The following is a 22,869-nucleotide window of genomic DNA, read 5'->3' as shown; positions in this document are numbered from 1 at the left end:
AGTGTATATTATAGATTAAATAAATAAATACATACGTAAATCAATAAATAAATCAGTCTGGCTTCATGTTTGTATTGACAGAGCATATTGCGGGACTCTTATTTTGAAACACGACCCCGCCTTGAGTCATACATTAATTGTTTGCCTTTATCCATGTTATTGTTTTCATACCACAAATCTTCCACGGAAGGATTAATATTTGCTCTTTATAGTAGGTAAATTGTTTGTTTGTCTTTTAAATAATATATGTACCTTGCAATGAACACCTTCTGTTAACTGGCTAAACTCTGGCTGCATTACTGGCTCTTTCTTGTCGATGTGCGGTTACATACATACATACATATATATATATTTTTTTTTTTGTTTTTTTTAAATATTATATAGATATTTGTATTTAGTATGAGTTATTAGAATTTCGTTATCGGTTTAGTGACCAAGACAGCTTGTCAAGTAAATTCATTGCCAGAATGACTATAAAACTTGACTTAAAGAGGCTGATGATGGAATGTTGTGATCTAAACTAAATGCTGCTGTAATTACTAAAAAGATGAATCCTTCCCTATTCCAGATCCTAGAATGCATCCATCACATCAGTGCCTTAAGTGATCTGTGCTGTCAGGTAAACAAACATAATTTATTCACATGTCTGATTCTGCACAAGCACTATGATATATGAGTTGTAATATAAATGCAGTAGCATTCTTTTATTTAGCATGAATGACATGAACCTCAGCCCAGTGGGCATGGACCAGCTCAGCGTGCCTCCTGTGAGTGCAAGTCACCTCGGCCTCCCCACATCCCCAACGCACAATCCCATCACCACTCCAGGTCAGGAATCAAATGCCTCTAAGATGTGTGTGTATATATAGAGAAGTATGGAGAAGTAACACATCAGTTTTATTTCAGGCATGCCAGTCGCTATACCCAGCTTGGGTCCATCACTTGGGCCTCTTCCTTCTGCATTGTCCCTGATGTTACCCATGGGTCCTTTAGGGGACAGAGGTGTTATGTGTGGCCTTCCAGAGAGAAATTATACATTACCACCTCCTCCATATCCACACCTGGAGAGCAGCTACTTCAGACATATCCTTCCAGGTAATGTTACTGAAAAAATTTTAAGGTGCATTTTAAACCAGTGGCTGACAATCTTTTTTGGACCTAGGAATTCCCTGAATGTACAACAAATATAGAATTTCTTAATAATACGGTATAATGTCTTATAATAGTGACTAACATATCTTTACAACTTTTTGCAAGGATCTTGGATTCATTGTACCACACTGTTTAGTGTCAAACAGAAAGAAATGTATGTTTGTTTAATCATTCAAGATGAAGTATTATGAATAAAATGTTTATTAAAATATCATTTTTAATGTGTTTAATTTGCTCTATAGAGTTATCTGAACCTCTTGTTGGCAGAAATAATATATTCTATCAAATATTTTATTTCTGCTGAAATACATTTTCATATAAAGCTTTTGAGCAAATTCATTTATATTTTTGTAGGCAAATATATAGTTTAATAGGATATATTTAATAGATAAATATATAGAAATATATTTTTATAGTAAGATTTAAGCACATTAAAATAGATTTTTAAATTATATTACTATATTTAAATATTTTATATTTGACAAAATACATTTTTAATCAAGTTTTAGGGCAAATTAAGCTAATTTAAAATATTTTTTTTATATAGGAATGAGTGAGTGAATGAATGATTACATTTTTAAATCAGTGTTTAAATACAAAGTCTGTATTTTACATACAAAATTTTGTTTTGTATGTACTTTAATTAAAATGTATTGTTGGCAGAAATAATATATTCTATAAATTGTTTTATTTCTGTTGAAATGTATTTTAAATAAAGCTTTAGTGCTAATACATTTTTATTAATTTTTGTTGGCAGAAATAATTGTTGCTTAGACTATATTATTTCAGCAAACAACACATTTTATTATATAAAACTTTAGAGCAAATTGAGCACATTTAAATAAATTTTATAAACAGAAATGTATTTTTTGAAATTCTATAAATAAAAAAATTGTTTTATATGCTTTATTTGCTGTAAAGCTTTAATTAAAATGTACTGTTGGCAGAAGTAATATATCATATAAAATATTTTATTTATGCCAAAATACATTTTAATGAAGCTTAAGAGCAAATTAAGCTCATTTAAAATACATTTTTAATTGTTTATCAATTCACTGACCCAATGCAGTACCTTCATGGAACCCCAGGGGGCTTTAGATGTATTTTTATTAATGTATCAAATGAATAAAATCTAGCCTTCTTTTTTTTATCTCTTTAGGTATTCTGTCATATCTGGCAGATCGTCCCCCTCCCCAATACATTCATCCCAGCAGCCTTAACATGGATGGGACTCTTTCTGTGTCCAACAACAACCCCTCTGTCTTAGACCCATACAGTGGCCCCGGCGGCCCTCTAGAACAAGGCCTGGTGACCCTAGACACAAGACAGGTCGGAGGCCAGGCTGATCTCCACCAAGGAGGCACTCACAAAGTTCAGCTAGACGCCACAGGACTAACCATGGAGTCACGTGTAAGTAGTCCGATGTCTCCTGATGGAATGGAAGAGGACTTGGCCACCATGGAGGGTGTCGTGGTGGCAGAGACCCAGCAGCAGCTGGGTACCAGACCTCAGCCTCATGAGGGATTGGCAGGTGTGAACTCCTCAGGAGGTGTGATGCCCCTGCATGGAGCAGGGCTGGAGCTCCCAGTGGTGATGGAGCAGGAGCACATGGGCGGCAGAGTAGGAACCAGCACTACAGGAGTGGGCGGTCCAAGGACACTTGGTGAAGCCTTGCATTCTACTGGAGAACTGAACTCTGGGGTGGTTAGTGTGGTGCTCACGGGGCCATGCCGCCTCAGGCTCAACTAGAACCGGTATCTCTACATGGACCTTCAGGAATGGGACTCGAGCCTGTTAATGTGTCGCCCATCACCGCAGAAGTGTCTCTTGGGCTGGACAACAGTCTGGTGCTAGTGAACTCTACTTTACAACTAGAAGACTCAACATCTAATAAGGAAAACATGGCCACTGCCTTCAACATATGTAAGATTTGCTTGCCGATTTTGAGTCCAGACACGCCCATTCAGAGCAGAGCCCGCCTCTCTCTGCCCCGCCCCCTCTGCCTCCGCATTTCTGTAGCTGATGAACCTATTGGTATATACTTTGTGTACAATTCTCAAAATATAGTTAATACTTTATTGTGTAGTGTCCTTATGATAAATGTTACAGTTGTTATTAAATCAATAACAGTAAATTATGCAAGACTCAGTGGCGGCTCGTGGGTTTATTAACATTAAATCGTCCTCCTCCCATTTTCACCTCAAAATTATGGGGAAGCTGTGCCTCCCCTGCCTCCCCTCGACGAGCCGCCACTGGCAAGACTACAAGCAAATAACCCTAAACCAAACTTTAACCTTCTAATAAGTATGTGATGTTAATTAATATTGCTCAGAACTTATTTATTATACTCTCGGCCAATAATCTACTACATGCTACCAATAAATTATGAAACTAGCTATATAATATCTTATTGATAGTCAAATTTAGCCAGAAACAATTGACTACTTTTCATTATTGAAGATGTTTGGTTAACAATTTATTTTACAGTCTCCTTGTTACACATGTAACATGTACTTATACAGTACTTGTTACACATGTAACAGTAGTTTATGCATAATTACTTGCAACTAACCCTAAACCAAACCCTAATTCTGACTCTAACACTATAGTAAGTACATGTTGTTAATTAATGTTACTTAGTAGTTAAATGAGTAATTACACTGTAACAACGTGTAATAAAGTGCAACCGATGTTTGGGTGAGTGAATTCATCAGTTAGCTTGTTAATTGTAGTTAATGGGAAGTGATGTCCATTTGCTTTTGAAAATGGAGGATTTTGATTGCTGAAGCCATTTTTTGTTTCCTTCAGGTGTGTTTGCTAGAGAGACCATACCCTCCAGGACCTGCTTTGGGCCGATGATCGGACAGCATTGTAACAGTGTAGAACTTACAGACTGGTCTGATAAAGATACTCCTCAAATATGGAAGGTACATGCCACATTTTTAAATATAAGTGAATTGGCCAAACAGCCAAAAAAAAAAAAAACGTATACATTTTTGAATGCACACTACCGTTCAAAAGTTTGGGATCAGTATTATTATTATCATCATAATATGTTTATTCAACAAGGATGCATTGAATTGATCAACATTGACAGTAAAGACAGTTATGTTGCAAAAAAAATTCCATTTCAGATAAATTATGTTCTTTTGAACTTTGTATTAATCAAAGATTCCTGAAAAAATGACAGTTTCCACACAAATATTGAGCAGTACAAATGTTTTAACATAAAAATAATGAGAAATGTTTCTTGAGAACCAAATCAGAATATTAGAATGATTTCTGAAGGATCATGTGACACTGAAGACTGGATCTGCTGAAAATTCAGCTTTGCATTCACAGGAATAAAGTACATTTCAAAATATATTAAAATAGAAAACAATTATTTTCAATTGTAATAATATTTCACAATAATACTGTCTTTACTGTATTTGAAAAAATCAGCCTTGGTGATCATAAAAGGCTCAAAAATGGTAAAAGGTTTTACCTACCCCAAACATTAGCAAGGTAGTGCATACTACTAAATGGCATCATCTACATAATTTTATTCACTATTTCACTGACATGTCATGTTGTAATCCTAAGAATAGCTTTAATAGGTCACTGTGCGTTTAATCTAATGTAGATGTTCCACAGTGACATCCAAGAGTTCTGTATTGTGACGACAGATGAGCATGAATGCAACTGGATGATGTTTGTACGGAACGCAAGGTAACCACATCCATAAAAACGATTTTCATGTCACTTATTTCAGGAAGCTCTATATTGAAACCATGCATTGTATGAAAACAATCAGGTAGTTGAACACTAAAATCAACTCTATTTGCAGGACTACAGAGGAACAGAATCTCGTGGCATATATTGACAATGGGAAGCTGTATTTCTGCACATCCAGAGAGATTCTGCCAGATCAGGAGCTGTTGTTTTATTACGGCAGGGACTACAGCAGACAGCTAGGTGGGACTTCCTCTTTCATGGAACCCTCTGCCTTAACCTGTAAGAAGGTAATTGTACTGTATATCCATATAAGATCTGTTCATTTCTGTCTCATCAGGTGTGCCCAGAGTGCCAGAGGGCCAGATATGTCATTGTGGAAAAGAATGTGGCTCTTTCACAGAGTTTAAATCCCACCTCAGCAGCCATGCCCAGAGCCACAGCCCCACCCAGGACCACCCTGCTCACGCTACACACAACCAATCCCAGTCACAAGAGAAAGTGACCAATGAGTCGTCCCAGTCCGCTTCCTCCCCACAGTGGCAGTGCCACTCCGATGTGCATGAACATTGCAGCAGCAGCAATGGGCACGGTCGCGAGAGAAAGTTTAAATGCAGCATGTGCATACGAGCGTTCACTACGTCCACTAAGCTAAATGTGCATTTCATGGGGCACATGGGCATGAGACCACATAAGTGTAGCTACTGCAGCAAAGCCTTCAGTGATCCCAGCAATCTCAGAAAACACCTGAGAATCCACACAGGTCAATGCACATGTTGTAGATAATTGCATTTGAAAATGGCATTTGAAACTGTTCACATATATATAACAAGCCATTTTGATATAATAACAAGGTAATACAATTTTTTAATCCATTATGATTTAATGATATTCAAAAATCAAATCCTGATGGATAAAATTACACCCGATCCCACTTGAAAATGCATTACATCATAGAAACAAAGTGGTTTATGAATTCTGGTAAATGACCTGAGGTTAATTTGTTTTCAGTGAAATTACTTTATTATTGGCCAGAAAAATGTGCTCTCATCATTACTGCTCTGCTCATGAAGTATATGTTTTTTTCTGCAGGTCAGAAGAACTTCAGGTGTACAGTATGTGGGAAGTCTTTTACTCAGAAAGCACATGTGGAATCTCATATGGTTATACACACTGGTGCCAAGAACATTAAATGTAACCATTGTGACAAGATGTTTGTGAGGAAACAAGATCTCAAACAGCACATGTATTCACATTCGCTGTAAGACTATATTTCATATTTTATTTAAAGTATACATTTTAAATATCCCTTTAAAATGTATAAATAATGATATGCATTATTATTTTATATATTATATTTATTATATTTAAAATGTATTATTATATTATATATGAATATATTGTATATGTAATATAAAATGTAACTAATAATGGAAAATTGTATTAATATAAATAATAAGACTATATTTCATATTTTATTTAAAGTATACATTTTAAATATCCCTTTAAAATGTATAAATAATGATATGCATTATTATTTTATATATTATATTTATTATATTTAAAATGTATTATTATATTATATATGAATATATTTTATATGTAATATAAAATGTAACTAATAATGGAAAATTTTATTAATATAAATAATATGAACTATTATTAAATTCTGACATTTCATAGTCCAATCAAATCCTACAATTTTTTCCTGTTGAAACATTTGATTTACCGGGAAATGCAATAAATTAATTTAAATGTCATTTAAATGTAATTATGTAACATTTACGTAATATATAACATTATGAATTTAAAATGCATTGAGAATGTTGCATGTTCTCCAAATATTTTACTTTCCCTGACAAAACCATTTAAAAATATGATTTACACGTATATGGAATCATGTAAACCTGTCATATTCATAATTTTTTCTTACCTGCTTTAATAGCCTCCTTTCTTTATTCCAGAGACCGTCAGATAACTTGTCCAAAGTGTGACAAACAATTCTTGAAGACCGACCATCTCAAAAAACACTTGAACTCTCACTACGGGAAACGGGACTTCATCTGTGAAAAGTGCAGCAAGGGCTTTCTCACTAAATACCACCTCACACGCCACCTCAAAATCTGCAAGGGTCCTAAGATCGGTCGAGGGGCAGCGCAGGGTGAGGAGGAGGAGGAAGACGAGGAGGACGAGGAGGAGGAAGAAGCTGAAGCCAACTAGGATGAGTGTGGAATAGGCATGAGAGGATTTACTAGAGAAAAAAATATGTAACGGGATGAATCCAAACCTTATCTAGCCTATTTATTTGTCCTTTTGTGTGTGTTCTTGTTCTGCCCATCAGCCTTTAATTCCTGATGCCTAAATTTGTGTATGCCTAAATCAAATAGTCAACAGAAATGTAATTAAGATTTAAATAAGAAAAATTATGCATCACATATTTTTAAGTCAAGTGTCACTGTTAAATGTATAAATTATTGGTTAAACAATAAACAAAAGACATTGCCTTTTTGTACATTTTTGTTTACAGCGTTCCTTTATTTTTTTTCTGAGTTAACCTGTTAGTTCAGTCAGCTCATTCACGGGAGCCATGCCTGTTCTATACTCTGCATTTGTATTGTAAATAAATGAATATTGCATTTTACGTGCAAACATTTGATTTAAAATGCAAATAATTATGCGTCACAATATGCTACACTTGATGCAAATGAAACATTTTTTTCCTGACAGCAGGGTTTTATTGGTAAATATTCAGCGACGTCGCCCCGTCGACACAAAATTCCAGACAAGAGCAATCGATCCAGAGCTAGCAGCACCTGTGTGAACTCCTCCACCTCACAGGCGGTTGAGCTTGGAGCTGGTCTGTTGAAATAGCTAATGCTTAATCTCTCTTTCACCATGGCAACGTCTGTGAAGCTCAATACCGGGGCAGATATGCCCATCGTCGGACTGGGCACATGGAAGGTATGGTCTAACTTCTATGAGAGATCGTGTTACATTATATAAGTGCATTAATTTAGCTGGCACGTTGCATGTGGAATTCACGCCCAAAAGTTTTTTAAATTGCATGCAATATTGAAATATGAATAGAATAGAAAAGACACTTTCAAAATAATAAGTTTATGTTGCACAGTAATAATGAGTTTGCAAAAAGTGCGAAAGGAATCTTACAGGGCGTAGTTCAGACGAGAGAAGTTGCAAAGACTGTTATGAAAAGTTTGGTTTTAACGTTTTGTAATGATGGTAAATAAACTAGCAATCCTCAAAAAATGAATGTCTGTGTCTAGAGAAAGTAGTTTGGTCATAGTGAGTAAGCAATTTTACCTCTATCAGTCTTTTGCGAGGCTATTAACTGATAACATTCAATACCTCCTTTGTTTGATAGATAAGATGAGATATTGAGACGTGAATACTGAAGTGACTAAAGAAGAAAGAACATTGTTGTTATTCTCCATATGCAGAATCATATTGGGGAAAAAGCAAAACAGTTTACATTGTGCAGTTATTTGTTTCATTTTGATTTTCTTTCATTTTCCTTTTTTTGCCCCTTTCCTTTCCTTTCTATTTTTCTTTTTCCTTTCCTTTCGTTTCCCATATAATTTCCATTTTTCTTTTCCCGTTCCTTCCCTTTCTCTTTTTTTCCTTTCCTTTTTGGTGATTGTATTATGTCGTTTTCTTTCCAGTCTCCTCCAGGTAAAGTGGCAGAGGCTGTGAAGGCAGCCATCGCTGCAGGGTACAGACACATCGATGGCGCCGCCGTGTACAACAATGAAATGGAGGTCGGAGAGGGAATTCAGGCCATGATAAAAGATGATGTGGTTAAAAGAGAAGAACTTTTTGTGGTCAGCAAGGTATGCCAGCTTGCACAATTTATCACAATTTATCTTTATCTTTTTTTTTTTATAATGGAAGGTCAAGTGCTGATTTAGTAGCTTTGTGATGAAGGAAAACGAATTCATTGCATGTCATTTTGTTTCACAGCTCTGGTGCACCTTTCACGAGAAGGCCTTAGTGAAAGGAGCTTGCCAGAAGACTTTAAGTGACCTGAAGCTGGACTACCTGGATCTTTACCTGGTTCACTGGCCAATGGGCTTTAAGGTGATATATTAAAAAGTTTTGAGAAAGTCCATATGAAACACCTTCCTGTCTGTCATTTATTTATAGTATTTATTGTTGATCTTCACAATGAAAGCTAAAATCTCACTGTAACAATATTCAGAAATACATTCATCATTGCTTTTCAGTCTGGGCCAGATCAGTTCCCACTGGACAGTGAAGGGTTAACCATTGGTGATGACACCAATTTCTTGGACACCTGGGAGGTACGAGGAAATGGATTTGATTTAGCCTATTTGATTTGTAAAGTAAACATTCACATTCCTTCTTAACAAATTAATCTGTTTGACATATTTCTGCATTCATAACAGCTTTTTATTGCAATTCCAGCAATTGTTTTAGCTGTATTTAATTAAGTGTAATTATGGCATAATGTTTGTTAGGCTATGGAGGAGTTAGTGGATGCTGGGCTGGTTAAGGCCATTGGCATCTCCAACTTTAATCGAGAACAAATTGAAGCCATCCTGAATAAACCAGGACTCAAGTACAAACCTGCCAACAATCAGGTCGGTACCGTATACTCTTTAATAGGCATCAGTGTGCTTTCATTTGACAATTACAGACGGCCCAAGAAAGGTCAATATATATTTAATGACCAGCATTTCGCCTACAGCAACTGTGTAATTCAATACTCCTTCAATTTCCTGCTACTTGTCAAGAACAGGCGCAGTTATTTGTCTGGATATAGGCTTAAAATATCATTAGGACGCTGCTTGACTTTTAGTCCGCAGGCCTAATGCTTATTATAAGGGAGATTTTGTTATAGGGAGTGCAGTATGTTTTGTTTCATGTATGAATAATCTGGAATATCTAAGTTAAAAAACAGCATTTATATGCAAAAAAAAAAAAAGGGTAAGCAGAACAACTGTTTTCAATTTTGATAATAATAAGAAATGTTTCTTGAGCATCAAATCAGCTTATTAGAATGATTTCTGATGAATCGTGGGACACTGATTGATTACATTAGTTAGTGATTATAAAAAAAATCCTATGTTTTTTTTATACTGTATTTTTGTTTAAATATTTATTTTTATTTTTTTTCTTCTTCAGATTGAGTGCCACCCCTATCTGACTCAGGAGAAGCTGGTTGACTACTGTCAGTCCAAAGGCATTCCAGTCACTGCATACAGTCCTCTGGGTTCTCCAGACAGACCTTGGTAGGCCGCCGTTCCCAGATGCTGAAGCTTTGTCATTTTTTTGCTATGAAGGTTCAAGGTGCAGTTGGTGACTTTATATATGGTTTCTGTGAATAACCTTTGAGCTTTCTCTCAAACTTAGGGCTAAACCTGAAGATCCCTCACTGCTTGATGACCCAAAAATCAAGGCCATTGCAGAGAAGCACAAAAAGACTACTGCCCAGGTGAGGAGACCTCCGTCCTACTTATGTCAAAGCTTGTTATTGACTTATAGAATAATATTTATTTGACATCCATGCACAGGTTCTCATCCGCTTCCACATTCAGAGGAATGTGATCGTCATCCCCAAGTCCATCACACCTCAGCGTATTCAAGAGAACTTTCAAGTAAGTTCATCTTCAGAAGTCACACTCTCAATAAGGTCTTGGAATCATAGTGTTGCTAGTACTGTATCAATATGCTGAATTATTATTATTATTTATTTATTGCTTTTGATTGTTTTACTTTTTTATATTTTTTCTACACCAAAAGGTCTTTGATTTTGAGTTGAGTCAGGAGGACATGAAGACCATTTTGGGCTTCAACAAGAATTTCAGGGCTTGTCCAATGCAATGGTGAGTATCTTTCACAGGGTTCCCAGGTTATGGTCATCATGGAATTTTATGGAAATTAATAAAATCTTGGAAAAATAAAGTCATAGAAGAGTAGTCAATATAAATGATAGTTTTGTAGTCAATTGTAGTCAAACTAAATTATAGTTTTTGCAGGTCTTAATTTGCACTTTCACAAATTAAGGCTTTAAAATGATTAAAATCAGAGCAGAAAGTATTAAATTCATAAAGTCATGACATGAATTGTTGCATGCTCTGCAAAAAGTGAATATCTTCAGTACGGTTGTTTTGTTTTTCAATACAAATATCTAAATATTGTTAATTAAGATGCATTTACTTGAGGTGTAAATTAAAGATATAAAGTCTTGTTTTCTGAGAAATTGAACAAAATTAAGTTAATGCCTAAAATGAGAACAAATATCTGCCAATGGGTGATTATTAAAACTTGTTTTCCATTTGAGTTAATTAAGTAGATTTTTCAAAACCCATTTTCTGGCACTTTACTACTCAAGTAAATGTGTCTTGTTTTAAGAATCTTTGGACATTTGCACTGGGGGAGAAAAAACAACGAGTACCACTTTTTTTTTCAGTGTGATCAGAGGGTACAGTAAAAGATATTTACATATTTACATATTCTAGTGGTTAAGAGCAGAGGTTTTAAGAGTTTTTTTTTTTTTTTTGTAAAATGAATCAAAATAGAACGGAGATCTCTTGATTGTTTGTGTTTCAGTCTTTGAAGGTTTGCTAATACAAGACATTTACATTTAGAGTCCATAATTGTATTCCATTCAATTTATTCCTTCAATTTTCTTTACTTTGTCCTAAACAAGTCTTAAAAATTCTAAAATTTGCAGTCACCTAACGTACTAGAAATAGTTGTTACTGAGTACAGTCTCTATAAAATTATAAAAATCAATATCCAGTAATCGAAAACAAGTGGAAAATGGAGCGGGAACCCTGGTTTTACTATATATGAAAAGGGAAAAAAATATTTTTGTGAAATTCTAATTTATTCATCATTTAACAATGCGTTTTTCTGTCAACGCAGGGGTGTGAAGCACAAAGACTACCCATTTAATGCTGAGTATTAAAAGAAGACATCTTGGAGCATGCTGTTTATGAAAAACAGGTTCCTTGTTTCCGAGATTGCTGATTTTGCCTTTGATTAATGTGAAAATCTCTTCATTTTGCTTTACGAATCTTAGTTACTGAGAAACTTCCTTACAGAGCTACTGTGATATGTGATTTGCAGGTTTGGAATTTAAAGCAAGCCTTATTATAGCAGCCACTATACTTCAAATTAATTTTCTTTTTTTGCCCATAAAGTTATATTTGTTAATGCTTTGACAATTTTAAGATGTTACTACTTTAGAACAAATCTAAAAAGACTTGCATTAAATGTATTATGACAAAACAACACAAATGAATCATAAGGAAGTCTGAGAAACTAGTAACATTTTTTCTTTTATTTGAACAATGTCACACACTTTGCACAATTGGGCAGATAACATGAGAAAGTATTGGTCCTTTGAATATATATATTTTTTATATTAATTAATACACACTCTTTAATTTCATAAAATGACAACAGAAGCACTTCCAATTCACAAGAGCAGCTCTTGTTTACTGTATTGATGTATGCTTTTAAAAATCCAAATAAAGTTCTGCGTCAAACAGCTCTCTGGCTTACGTTTTTAAATGTGTTTCTCGTGTCTTGAACTGCTCACTTGACCTTTACTTTACAATTAACCACATTTAGTCCCTCAAATGACAGTATTACACTTAATAAATGTTTATAATGTGGTTTTGCTCATATCTTTCTTGCAATCTCTTGCCAGATTACTGACATACTTCATTTATCCATGATGAGAAATGCAGAAGTCATATTTACTTCATATTGCAGTTAGAAACTGGATTAACTAGTATTCTGCATTCAATGGATAATCCGTATGCTTGGAAGCCCTGCAATAATAAGGCAAAGGAGGCCATTAGTTAACACTTCTAGAGACCTAATACTACACAAATGGATACAAAGTCCACTGCAAATTTGCATAACGATGACTCACCATTCCAGCATAAAAGCTCTCCAGTTTCTATTAAAACTCAGTATGGTGTTCATCTCTTCTTTACTCAGTTCAAAATCAAAGACCTGTAGGGACAAAAGTATACAGTATGTTGACCATTTACAAAAACTGATTGGGTTATTCTTGTATATCTGGTGTACTTGTGCAACATGTAGAACATGGTTTAATTCAATTGGAAATACCTCGAAATTCTCTTTGATTCTCTTAGGGTTTACAGATTTGGGAATGACCACAACATTCCTCTGCATGTGGAAGCGGATTAGAACCTGGAAAGAATGTTCCTTGCTTAGCATGTCATATAATGAAGGCATTTGTAATAATGCAAATATTACAAGGGTCAACTTACATTAAAACATTGTACTTCAAAGTTGATGGATACGTGAATTTAGTAAAAAAAAACGCACGTTTACACCTACCTGTGCTGTGGTTTTACCATGCTTATCTGCAATGGCCTTGATCTTTGGGTCCTCCAACAGTGATGGCTCACCTGCCTGTGCCCTAAAGAAAGTCAAATCTACATGAAGTAATGTATAGCCATCTCACTATTAATGAACTAACGAATGAGAGTGCTTACCATGGTCTGGTTGGGGAACCCAGAGGACTGTATGCAGTGACTGTAATGCCTTTGGACTGACAGTAGTTAATCAGCTTCTCCTGAGTCAGATATGGATGGCACTCGATCTGGAGGTGAAAAGCAGTTATTGGAAAGATTTTGGCACCAGTGAACCGCAAAGTCTTAATCCATTTTAAGTTCTTCAGATTTACTGCAAACAACACATTACCTGATTGTTGGCAGGTTTGTACTTGAGTCCTGGTTTATTGAGGATTCTCTCAATCTGATCCCGGTTGAAGTTGGAGACACCAATGGCCTTGACCAACCCAGCATCCACTAACTCTTCCATTGCCTTTGTGAGAAGACATTAACATTAATGTACAGTAAACAGCAATTGTTCTTCAAATGTGAGTTACACAAATCTCAAATTTATTACCTCCCATGTTTCTAGAAAGTTGCTGTTGTCTGGAATTACTTGGCCATTCTTATCGAATGGGAAAAACTCCTTTCCAGGCTGCCAATTTTAATACAGAGATCAGTATAAATTATGCACAGAAAGAACAAGCAATTCTTATTTTATTATTAGTTATATACTTATTAGTACTACCTTAGTGCCCATGGGAAAGTGCATTAGGTAGAGATCAACGTAGTCCAGTTTTAGGTCACTTAGGGTCTTTTCACAGGCTCCTCTTACTAAGTGTTTTTCATGGTAAGTGCACCACAGCTGTAAAAAAAAAATGCAGGATTTAGTTAATGGCCAAAGTTCCTTTCAAATAATGTATTTGTTGAGCATTTTTCTACATTTTTAACTGTAATCAAAGCATGACGTAACAGTGGATTATAACACACAATAATACATGTTATACAAATGCCTTGTGTATGATCTGTGACATGGTTTGATGTTGTGTGAAATTCCAAGGCACATGATTGGCCTTGTGAGACCATGACTCCTGTCATGTGCCTCAAGATACTAATTTTTACATGTGCTTCTACCTTGCTGACTATGAATAGGTCCTCTCTCTTCACCACTCCTTGGTTAATCATGGTATTGACTCCGTCCCCAACTTCATTCTCATTTTCATACACATGGGCCCCATCAATGTGGCGGTAGCTGGCCAGGATGGCTGCCTTTACAGCCTCTGTGACCTCACCTGGAGCAGACTGGAGCAGGTTTCAAAATGTTACTATTAAATCTTAATATAGGCTACCTTGCAAATATGATAAAATCTCAAAAATGACAAATAAAACGTGAAAAGCATTCATATTAAATAGAAGTATTTCCAGTGTTTAATTGGCAAACTACAATAAGCAACAGCAGAAAAAAAACAATTGCTATAATTGAAACCATCCTGAATGAAACTGTACTGTACAAAAATGAAAAAATGTGAATACTCACCCTCCATGTTCCCAGTCCAAAAATGGGCATTTTAGCTCCATTATTAAGAGTTACAAATGTCATGGTGACTTTTAATATAAAGCACTTATTAGACCTAATATAAAACACTTGTTAGTCTGCACACTTTAACAGCCTTCGCACTCTGCAGCAGCCTCTTCCTTTGAAGCTCCATATGTAAGTGGATTCGATTGGTCAGGTCTGGAAACACCCCTTGGAAGGTTTAAAGGCTAGAAGGGATACATACGGCGCTACTGGGCATGCGCACATTAATACAGCGTAATTTTTGTCACACTGTACAACAATAATTACTACTTTTGCATTATTGTAAGGGGTAGGTTTAGGGCTGAGGTAGGTGTAGACGTTAATAAAACACAATCTAATAGGTAGAAAATTAAATTTATTGGTAGCTTCCGGTTTTAGCTGTATCCCTTCTAGCCACACGGAGATTTGGAAAGAAAATAAGTTTTATTATTTAAAAGAATAAATTAATTTTAAAATATAATAGCAATTACAGACATTAATAAAATACTTTTTTGTGATTGCTTCTGGTTTTTAAAACATGAATGACATGATATATCGATAGTAATAACTGCAAATACATCTGCAAATATTTTTTTTACAGTATATAACTTTCTTTCTTTCTTTTATTTAGACAGTTTTAAGAGTTTTTATTTAGACAGTTTGTGATTTCTAAAATCTGAATGACACGATGAACATAGCAGCGAAGCATCTGCGTTTGTTATTTTAAACACCGAAGCACTTGTAGCAGCATTTTATTTTATTTTTTTATTATTTCGTTTAATTTTAGCGGACGCCTCAAGCTTTTATTTTGAAACTGTATTTCGTAATGTCGTCGTCAGAGCTGTGTTCACACCGAGCGTCATCTTTTGTTTTTCATAGACGGCTGGCTCCGCCTACTTTAGGCTTCAAAACGCTCGTCGGAAGTCTACGGGTTACGTCACGGACACTACGTCCATGTTTTTATACAGACAGTGGTTCACACCCAAAACATTTAGAGAGACTTGTAATGTAATTTTGCGTGGTAAATCTACTAAATTCTGCACAACAGAAATGAGCGATTTGACAAGTAACATATGAGATTCTTGACTTAAAGAAAAGCAGTTAAATGACTGCATCATGGACATTGAATTCCCCAGACAAGAGCACTTAGGTGAGAGTTTTTTTTTTTTTTTTTTTAGAAATGCTGCAAGTGTGTCATTTATCATCGAATAATTTTCTTTCTTTGCAGATATTTGAACTTTAACTCTTTAGACAGCTACAAACAATTGCTTTTTAATTGCAATTTTAATATTTACTCTAAAAACTCACCCTAACTCCACTGACCTGATCATGGTTGTTTTATTTTGACAATGGTTTAAAATGTAATTCCAGACAGAATTCCTCTCCCTCTCTCGGCCCTGCGCCTCTTGGTCCCTCCTGTGCGCCTCATGTCTGCCTTCATGTGGAGAACTGTACAGCAGAAGGATGTGATGCAGTATGGGATGCTGGCAGATTTGGTTTCATTGGTGTCAGAGGCAGTTCCAGAACTGGTTAGTCATAAACTTGGAGTTCAACTCATTCTAGGACTGCGTGCAAAGGTAAGTGACCACAGATGAGTGGGTCAAATTCTTCAATAAATATATTATTCATGGGAAAATCATAGCTGAATAGTTGTCTGATAACGAATACTCTTTTTCTTCTTGCATCTAGCTTGTTTTGGAGTTGTGTGAGAGAGACAACGCTGCTGACATGCACGCAATTCATACTCACCTCAACAGCATTCAACTTGTAATTTTCATCATTTTATAATTATGTCTTATTACTGATACTTTCAAGCAATTCTAGCTTTTTGTTGTTACGGTGTTTCAAACACTGTAAAGTGTTCAAAAGAAATGAAAACGATTGTGATGTCAAACAGGTGGATCGCACTGTGGTTGGAGAAGCAGGTGTTCGTTTTGTGGAGCTGGTCCAAACACTTATTAAAGATGTGGATGAGAAGGAGCATTTCTTCCTGGTCAGATCTTATAAACATTATGTTAAGGGTGTTTTTGATTCTTTTTTTGCTTATTTCTCTGTCCTTCTCTCTGGTTTCTATAGCACGTGTTTCCTGTAGATTTCGGCACTGACTTTGACTCAGCCATTCAGGTCCTGATGTGGCATTTCCTGTCTAGGCTGGAGCACTTCCTGCCAATTCCTGACCTTCAGCAGGTGGGTCATGGGTCATTCTAGAATCCTAGAAGTTGTGTTTGGGAGCTACAACCTATTTTATTGAACCTGGAGTTTTTGCAAAGATGACACTGAATACTAAAACACTATTTTTATCATCTTGTATCATATTATAGTACTACTTTGTGAGAAACTATCCACTATGATCTAGTCCTTTAAGGCATATATTATGTATATTTGGATTATTGTGATTTCAACAGTGTTATTTTAGTATTGTTTATAAACTTTTATAACAGTTTTATTAATATTTTGAATGAGCTCTTTTTATATTTTAATTTAATTTTTTAGTAATTTTTTATATGCATTTGTCATTTTTATTAGTTTAAAGTTTGTAAATAGCTTTTATTTATCTTAATTTCATTTTTAGTTGTATTGCAGGTTTAGTTTTTCTCATTTAGTAATTTTAGTTCTTCAACAAAATTTTTCTTTAGTTTATGTTTTTCATCTAATATTGATAATTTATTTTACTTCAGCTTTTTTCACGTAACAGAAATGTTTTTAATTGTTTTAGTTAATGATAACAACACTTTCAATATTTTTTGAAAGATTTTCTAATAAATTAGGTCCAAACATAATTGTATATGTCCTAAGTTTGCTATTGCTAACCTTTTGGTTTTAGACTCTGGCTTGGCTTGACCCAATGTTGCCTGTTTCTAAAGACTGCGAGGAGTTCAATAGTCATTCAGATCACTTAAAGACACTGCTTGAGCACTACAAGAACCTTGGACATCTAGATACCAAATGTAAGAATTTTATGAAGTCTGTTTGTCTTCAACAATTTGCTGAAACCAATAACAGTTACGGTAGCTTCTGTTTCTAACAGTATATTTCCATATTGTGACAGATTCTTGTCAGCCCATAAATGCAGGAAACTGCATCCTGTCCACACTCTCTGGCAAAGCAGGTGACATCCATCAGAAAACAGTAGGTCACGTTCAGATGTTCGACAGACGGACTTCGGACCACATTCAGAAAAGTGCCGTGGAGTCAGTAGTAGGAGCATCTGAATGTGCTGAGACTCTGGTAGGACCGGATGAAGATGGAGAGCATCTTATTCTAGAATCAGAGTGTGCAAGAGGTGTGGGTTTAAATGATTCTGTGCTAACACTTCGAGAAGACCACATATCTACAGATGTAATAGAGGAATCAGACTCTAATACTGAACCGTCAGAGTTCCTATCATCTCCTTTGTCTGCGCAATCAGTGTCTGAAAATAGTGCTGTACCCAAAATAATTGTGGGCAAAGGCAGATCTGCATGGAAGCCTAAAACCACGTTGAAGATTAAAATGGTCAACCTTCAAAAGCTGACGAGAAAATCAGCAACTTCTAAGAAAACGTTTGGAACAAACCTGCAGCATCAGGCAGAGGTAGACTCTGTTACCTCAGAAAACAAGTAAGCTCATCATTTGCTTATTGTTGTCGCAGTTTCAACATTAGTATTACTATGCTCGCGATCATAAGATATAACATAAGAATATGTAAGAACATATTCTTGAACATATGTATGACTCCTAATGTCTTCATTAAAACAAATTGGGTACACAGAGCAAATATTGTTTATTATACTATAGTATAGATTGTTGAAATTCATATCTGAGTTAAGATGACTTACATGGGCTCTTAGAAATGTTGGTTTCCAGTGTTGTTTTTGTTCACTATTAAAAGCCATTTTCTGTAATTGAAATAAAGCTGAAGTAAAATAAAATATAAATATTATAAACTTTAGTAAAAAAAAACAACAACTTTAACATAACAAAACAAATATGTTTAAATTGAATTACTAAAAATATTAAAACAAATAAAAATAAATTCAATCTAAAAAACGGCAAATGACTAACACTTAAATTAAAAACTGAAAATATAAAAATTAGAAGCAATTTAATAAATAGTATAATATAAAAATAGTTGCATTTGGTTTAAAAAACCCTTTTAGCAATTTTCAAGAAATAATTCAGTTTTCAATTTCAGTTTAGACTTAAAAAATATCACATGGTATAACTTTCAAATAAAAAGTAATATATTTATTTCTTGTATAATACATCATATGTATCGATAACTGTACTTCATCTTTTTTTCAACAATATTTTAAAAATGTTTTATTAATGTTTTATTTTTTTCAAGGTACATTTTTTATTTTTTTTAAATAGGAATTATTAATTCATATATATTACTTTTTTGAGGAGTCACATAACACATGACATTTCACAACCTTAACTTGCACATCTATTTATTGTGGTACTATTGTTAAATGATTTTAGGGGTCACCCTGTGGAGTCTGATACATCTGATTGCACCTTAGACAACACAAGTGAGTCACTTTCTAATCACTCCACTATTTATTTTGAGGTTCTGATGTACAGATGCCATAGAGGTACATATAAAAAAATGAATGAATGACTATGCTGATGATTGTTTATTTTTGCAGATGGATCCTCTCACACCTACTCATGCTTGCAGTGTCCATTCAATCACTCTCAGGTGGAAAACCTCAGAAGTCACATAATGAAAGTCCACTCCACTAAGGTTATGGGAAGTGAGACTGCAGTCGGCCCCTCTTTGCCCAACAGCTGCCATGTTTGTGGCAAAAGCTACAGCTTCCCATGCTTATTAAAAGCCCACCAGCGCACCCACACCGGAGAGCGTCCTTTTCTCTGTCCGGTATCTAAATGTGGCCGCAGTTTCTCCCATTCCCAGGCCCTCCGTCGCCATAGACTCGTTCATGTGGCCATCCTAACATCACCAAACGATGTTCCTGAGGAAAACAAAACACAAAAGCCAGAATACCAAACTTATGACTGTCTGTACTGTGTAGAGACCTTCAGCTCGCTCAGCGCCAGGAGAGACCATCACAAGACCCACCCTGAAGAAGCAGTGCATCGCTGCAACGCCTGCGGGAAGCATCTCAGCTGTCAGGCAGCTCTAATCAGACACAAGCGGATCCACGCAGAGAAACGACCCTATAAGTGTACCGAATGTCAGTCCACCTTCATCTGCTCAACCTCGTACAAACGACACATGCTGACCCATCAACCAGAGAGACCATTCCTTTGTACCTGTGGGAAGGGCTTCACATACCGCGGTGCTCTTTTGGCTCATCAGCGCATCCATTTGGAGGAGAGACCATACTGTTGCATGGACTGCGGGAAGGGTTTTCTGTACCCAGGGGCTTTGGCGAAACACCAGAGGACCCACTCCAAAGAGAAACCATGTGGGAAGAACTCTAATATAGATAACTCTCTTTGTTCACACTCGGACAGTCACGGCACAGAGAAAACTTTTAAATGCACTCTGTGCGACAAGTCATTTGTGTTCAAGGCCAGCTTGACCCGGCATAAACTCACACACACCGGAGAAAGACCATTCCTTTGTGCAGACTGCGGAAAGGCCTTTTTCTCCCTTGGAGAGTTGCTTAAGCACCAGCGCTACCACACAGGACATAAACCTTTCCAATGCCCAGACTGCAAAAAGAGTTTCACGCAAGCCTGCTACTTGCAGGTCCACATGAGGCACCATACAGGCATACGGCCTTATTCGTGTTCTCAGTGTAACAAGAGTTTCTTCAGTTCTTCCCGCCTTAAGAGACACCTGCGGATTCACACGGGAGAGAAACCCTTCCAGTGCTTGGACTGCGGAAAAAGATTTCAACAGTCATATCATCTGAAAGTGCACTTCCAGACTCATGTAGAAAAGAGATCTGAAAGCAGGGTGTCTAATGCTTCATTTATGGCATCATAATTACTTAACTTGGGGGGGAAAAGAATATAAAATATTATAAAGCTAAGAATTTACACACTTTTTGCTTTTTGTTTTCATATTTGTTCTCATACACACAGGAACCTGTAATGTGAGTCAAATTATGTTTTATATCAACAGTAAGTGAAAATGTACCAAAGTCAGGCTAGATGCCTCATTTAATTTTTCACAAGTGAAAATGATGTGGTTAGGGACATGTACAAACTGTTTAATAAGTGTTTATTTGGTGAACAGTTTGTTTTGGTGTTTCATTATGGCTGAGGGCAATAAAAAAAGGCGTTGTTGATTTATAACAAACGGTTGGGTATAACAAACATGCTAAAACGTTTTAATTTGACATATTACAGTAACTATAAACTTTTTATATTATAACCTCTATTTATGTATTATATAAGGGTTAAATTGCCTAACACCAAAGTAAAATGCGACGTAACGAAATAGAAGTCGCGTTCTAGTTTGGTTAATTTGATCTAAAAGACGAGCCTCGACTGTGCCTCGAAGGTAAATTGGAAATCTTTGCATTGTCTTATTAGTTTTTCAGTGCAAGTTTAAACAACATTATATACATAAACCAATGCCTGTCCTCTGCACTACTTGCATCGTCAGCCAGGTGGCACCAACACAACGTCCAACACAATTAAAATGCGTTCCACCTGTTCACTGTTGCTCCACAGTGTTTACAGCAGTACCTACCAGCAGCTCTCAATAACAATAAATGGTATGAAAATATTATTTTTCATCATCATCTTTCTGGCTCTGGATATAGTTATTGATTAGATTTAACAGCAGATGATTTTGAAACTGAAATATATATATTTTATATTTTGAAAATTATGCTCAAACCATAGCCTATTGAATCTAATTTGGATTCAACTCCCATGTCTGTGGTCCATCAGCAAAGAAGCATAGGTGAAAATATAATCAAACAAATGATATGCCTTTAATGTGATAAATTGACAAAACACATGACAAAGTACAGAAAAATGAACAAACAACAAAAACAAAAAGGAATGCTGATTTCTTGCTGTTGATGACCCTAACAAAACAGACCTGGAGCCCAGGTCTTAAAAGCATTTCAGTGCCCAGTGAACCCTGTTATTCTGAGAATCCCAGAAGAAGAAAATGCATCGAATTTAAGCTTTATACTTTAGGTCTTTGAGACCCCAATCAGAAGATGATTTATGTATTTTAAGCCTTCTGAATTCATATGCTAGCTTGGTCATTAATTTTAGTATACTCTTTCCCTCCAGTGAGTTGTTAATTGGTGCTCGATTAAAACGGGATCATCCGGTATGATTTGTAAATGAATCATTTAGACTGGTTTTCCAAAGCAGATCAACTGATTCTTTGAAAAGATCTGACTTTTTCCACCAACTGGACATTACTGACTGAAAATCTTGACATTTCAGTTTGTTCCTCACACATATCTATAATATGGCTTTTGAAGACTTGGAATGTAGTGCACAAGTTTCATGGACTGCTTTTACTTAAATGGTGCTTTGCATCCTTTTACAAGCTTGAAAGCTCCATTGCCCTCCATATTTTCCTCTTCCTTTAGGTTTCTACAGCTGTCATTAATGGACTCCCAAAAAAGTAAGATTCCTGCCTTTCTTTTTCCCCCTCACAGAGAAACATAAAATCAATACAGCTATATTATAACACAAAGCAACAAAGGGCAGACACTTGTGGGTGGTTGTTTGGAGTCCCTTGGTCCATTCATTCTGTAAGTGTTTCCAGCTGGGATGGGAGAGGCCGGCGCCTGCCCAGCTGCTGTGCACTGACCTTCCACTTACAGAGTCATTTACTAATGCAAGAAGCACAAGGATCCATATGACTTTTTTGGTGATTGTCTATTTTGCAAGATGATTTTATTTAAATCAACTCTGCATTTGCAGGCTGTATGTTAGGGCCATAAATGGGGCTCCAATATGTAGATGAATTTTGGAGGATTTGGAGAAATTTAGCATTACATCACATTACTGGATCCTTTGCAGTAAATGGGTGCCGTCAGAATGAGAGTCCAAATGGCTGATGAAAACATTATAGTAATCCACATGGCTACAGTCCATCAATAATGTGTAGTGAAGTGAAAAGCTGCGTGTTTGTAGGAAACAAATCCATCAATACAT

The 22,869-nt window shown here is 35.8% G+C and overlaps 3 protein-coding genes and 1 pseudogene across 4 annotated transcripts; 3 read left to right on the top strand and 1 right to left on the bottom strand.

Moving 5' to 3' along the window:
• The first annotated feature begins 122 nt into the window (after window positions 1-122).
• LOC107725682 (PR domain zinc finger protein 4-like) lies at window positions 123-7,310 on the top strand (annotated as a pseudogene).
• A 331-nt stretch (window positions 7,311-7,641) lies between these two features.
• On the top strand, window positions 7,642-12,188 carry akr1b1.2 (aldo-keto reductase family 1, member B1 (aldose reductase), tandem duplicate 2). Its single transcript, XM_016534998.1, has 10 exons — window positions 7,642-7,827; window positions 8,547-8,714; window positions 8,845-8,961; window positions 9,108-9,185; window positions 9,363-9,485; window positions 10,030-10,136; window positions 10,258-10,339; window positions 10,419-10,502; window positions 10,648-10,730; window positions 11,776-12,188. Exons 1-10 carry the CDS (start codon window positions 7,741-7,743, stop codon window positions 11,816-11,818), a joined length of 972 nt encoding a protein of 323 aa, XP_016390484.1. The 5' UTR covers window positions 7,642-7,740; the 3' UTR covers window positions 11,819-12,188.
• A 2-nt stretch (window positions 12,189-12,190) lies between these two features.
• akr1b1.1 (aldo-keto reductase family 1, member B1 (aldose reductase), tandem duplicate 1) lies at window positions 12,191-14,956 on the bottom strand. The gene is made up of 10 exons (XM_016534999.1): window positions 14,761-14,956; window positions 14,358-14,525; window positions 13,972-14,088; window positions 13,801-13,878; window positions 13,594-13,716; window positions 13,386-13,492; window positions 13,228-13,309; window positions 12,994-13,077; window positions 12,794-12,876; window positions 12,191-12,689 (listed from the first exon to the last, which is right to left on the bottom strand). Exons 1-10 carry the CDS (start codon window positions 14,821-14,823, stop codon window positions 12,647-12,649), a joined length of 948 nt encoding a protein of 315 aa, XP_016390485.1. The 5' UTR covers window positions 14,824-14,956; the 3' UTR covers window positions 12,191-12,646.
• A 775-nt stretch (window positions 14,957-15,731) lies between these two features.
• Window positions 15,732-21,014, top strand: LOC107725671 (zinc finger protein 2 homolog). Of its 2 annotated transcripts, XM_016535030.1 has the most exons (10): window positions 15,732-15,931; window positions 16,153-16,358; window positions 16,471-16,548; window positions 16,679-16,774; window positions 16,858-16,968; window positions 17,606-17,729; window positions 17,831-18,380; window positions 19,246-19,295; window positions 19,413-19,989; window positions 20,035-21,014. In XM_016535030.1, exons 1-10 carry the CDS (start codon window positions 15,898-15,900, stop codon window positions 20,720-20,722), a joined length of 2,514 nt encoding a protein of 837 aa, XP_016390516.1. In that variant the 5' UTR covers window positions 15,732-15,897; the 3' UTR covers window positions 20,723-21,014. The 2 variants fall into 2 exon arrangements, with proteins under 2 accessions (XP_016390516.1, XP_016390515.1); XM_016535029.1 differs by having other exon boundaries at window positions 19,413-21,014.
• The last annotated feature ends 1,855 nt before the right edge of the window (window positions 21,015-22,869 follow it).

The sequence above is a fragment of the Sinocyclocheilus rhinocerous genome, unplaced genomic scaffold (genome assembly GCF_001515625.1).
Source record: "Sinocyclocheilus rhinocerous isolate Xijiao unplaced genomic scaffold, SAMN03320098_v1.1 scaffold153, whole genome shotgun sequence".
In the NCBI taxonomy this organism is placed as follows: Eukaryota; Metazoa; Chordata; class Actinopteri; order Cypriniformes; family Cyprinidae; genus Sinocyclocheilus; species Sinocyclocheilus rhinocerous.
This window is presented reverse-complemented; position numbering and strand designations above follow the sequence as displayed.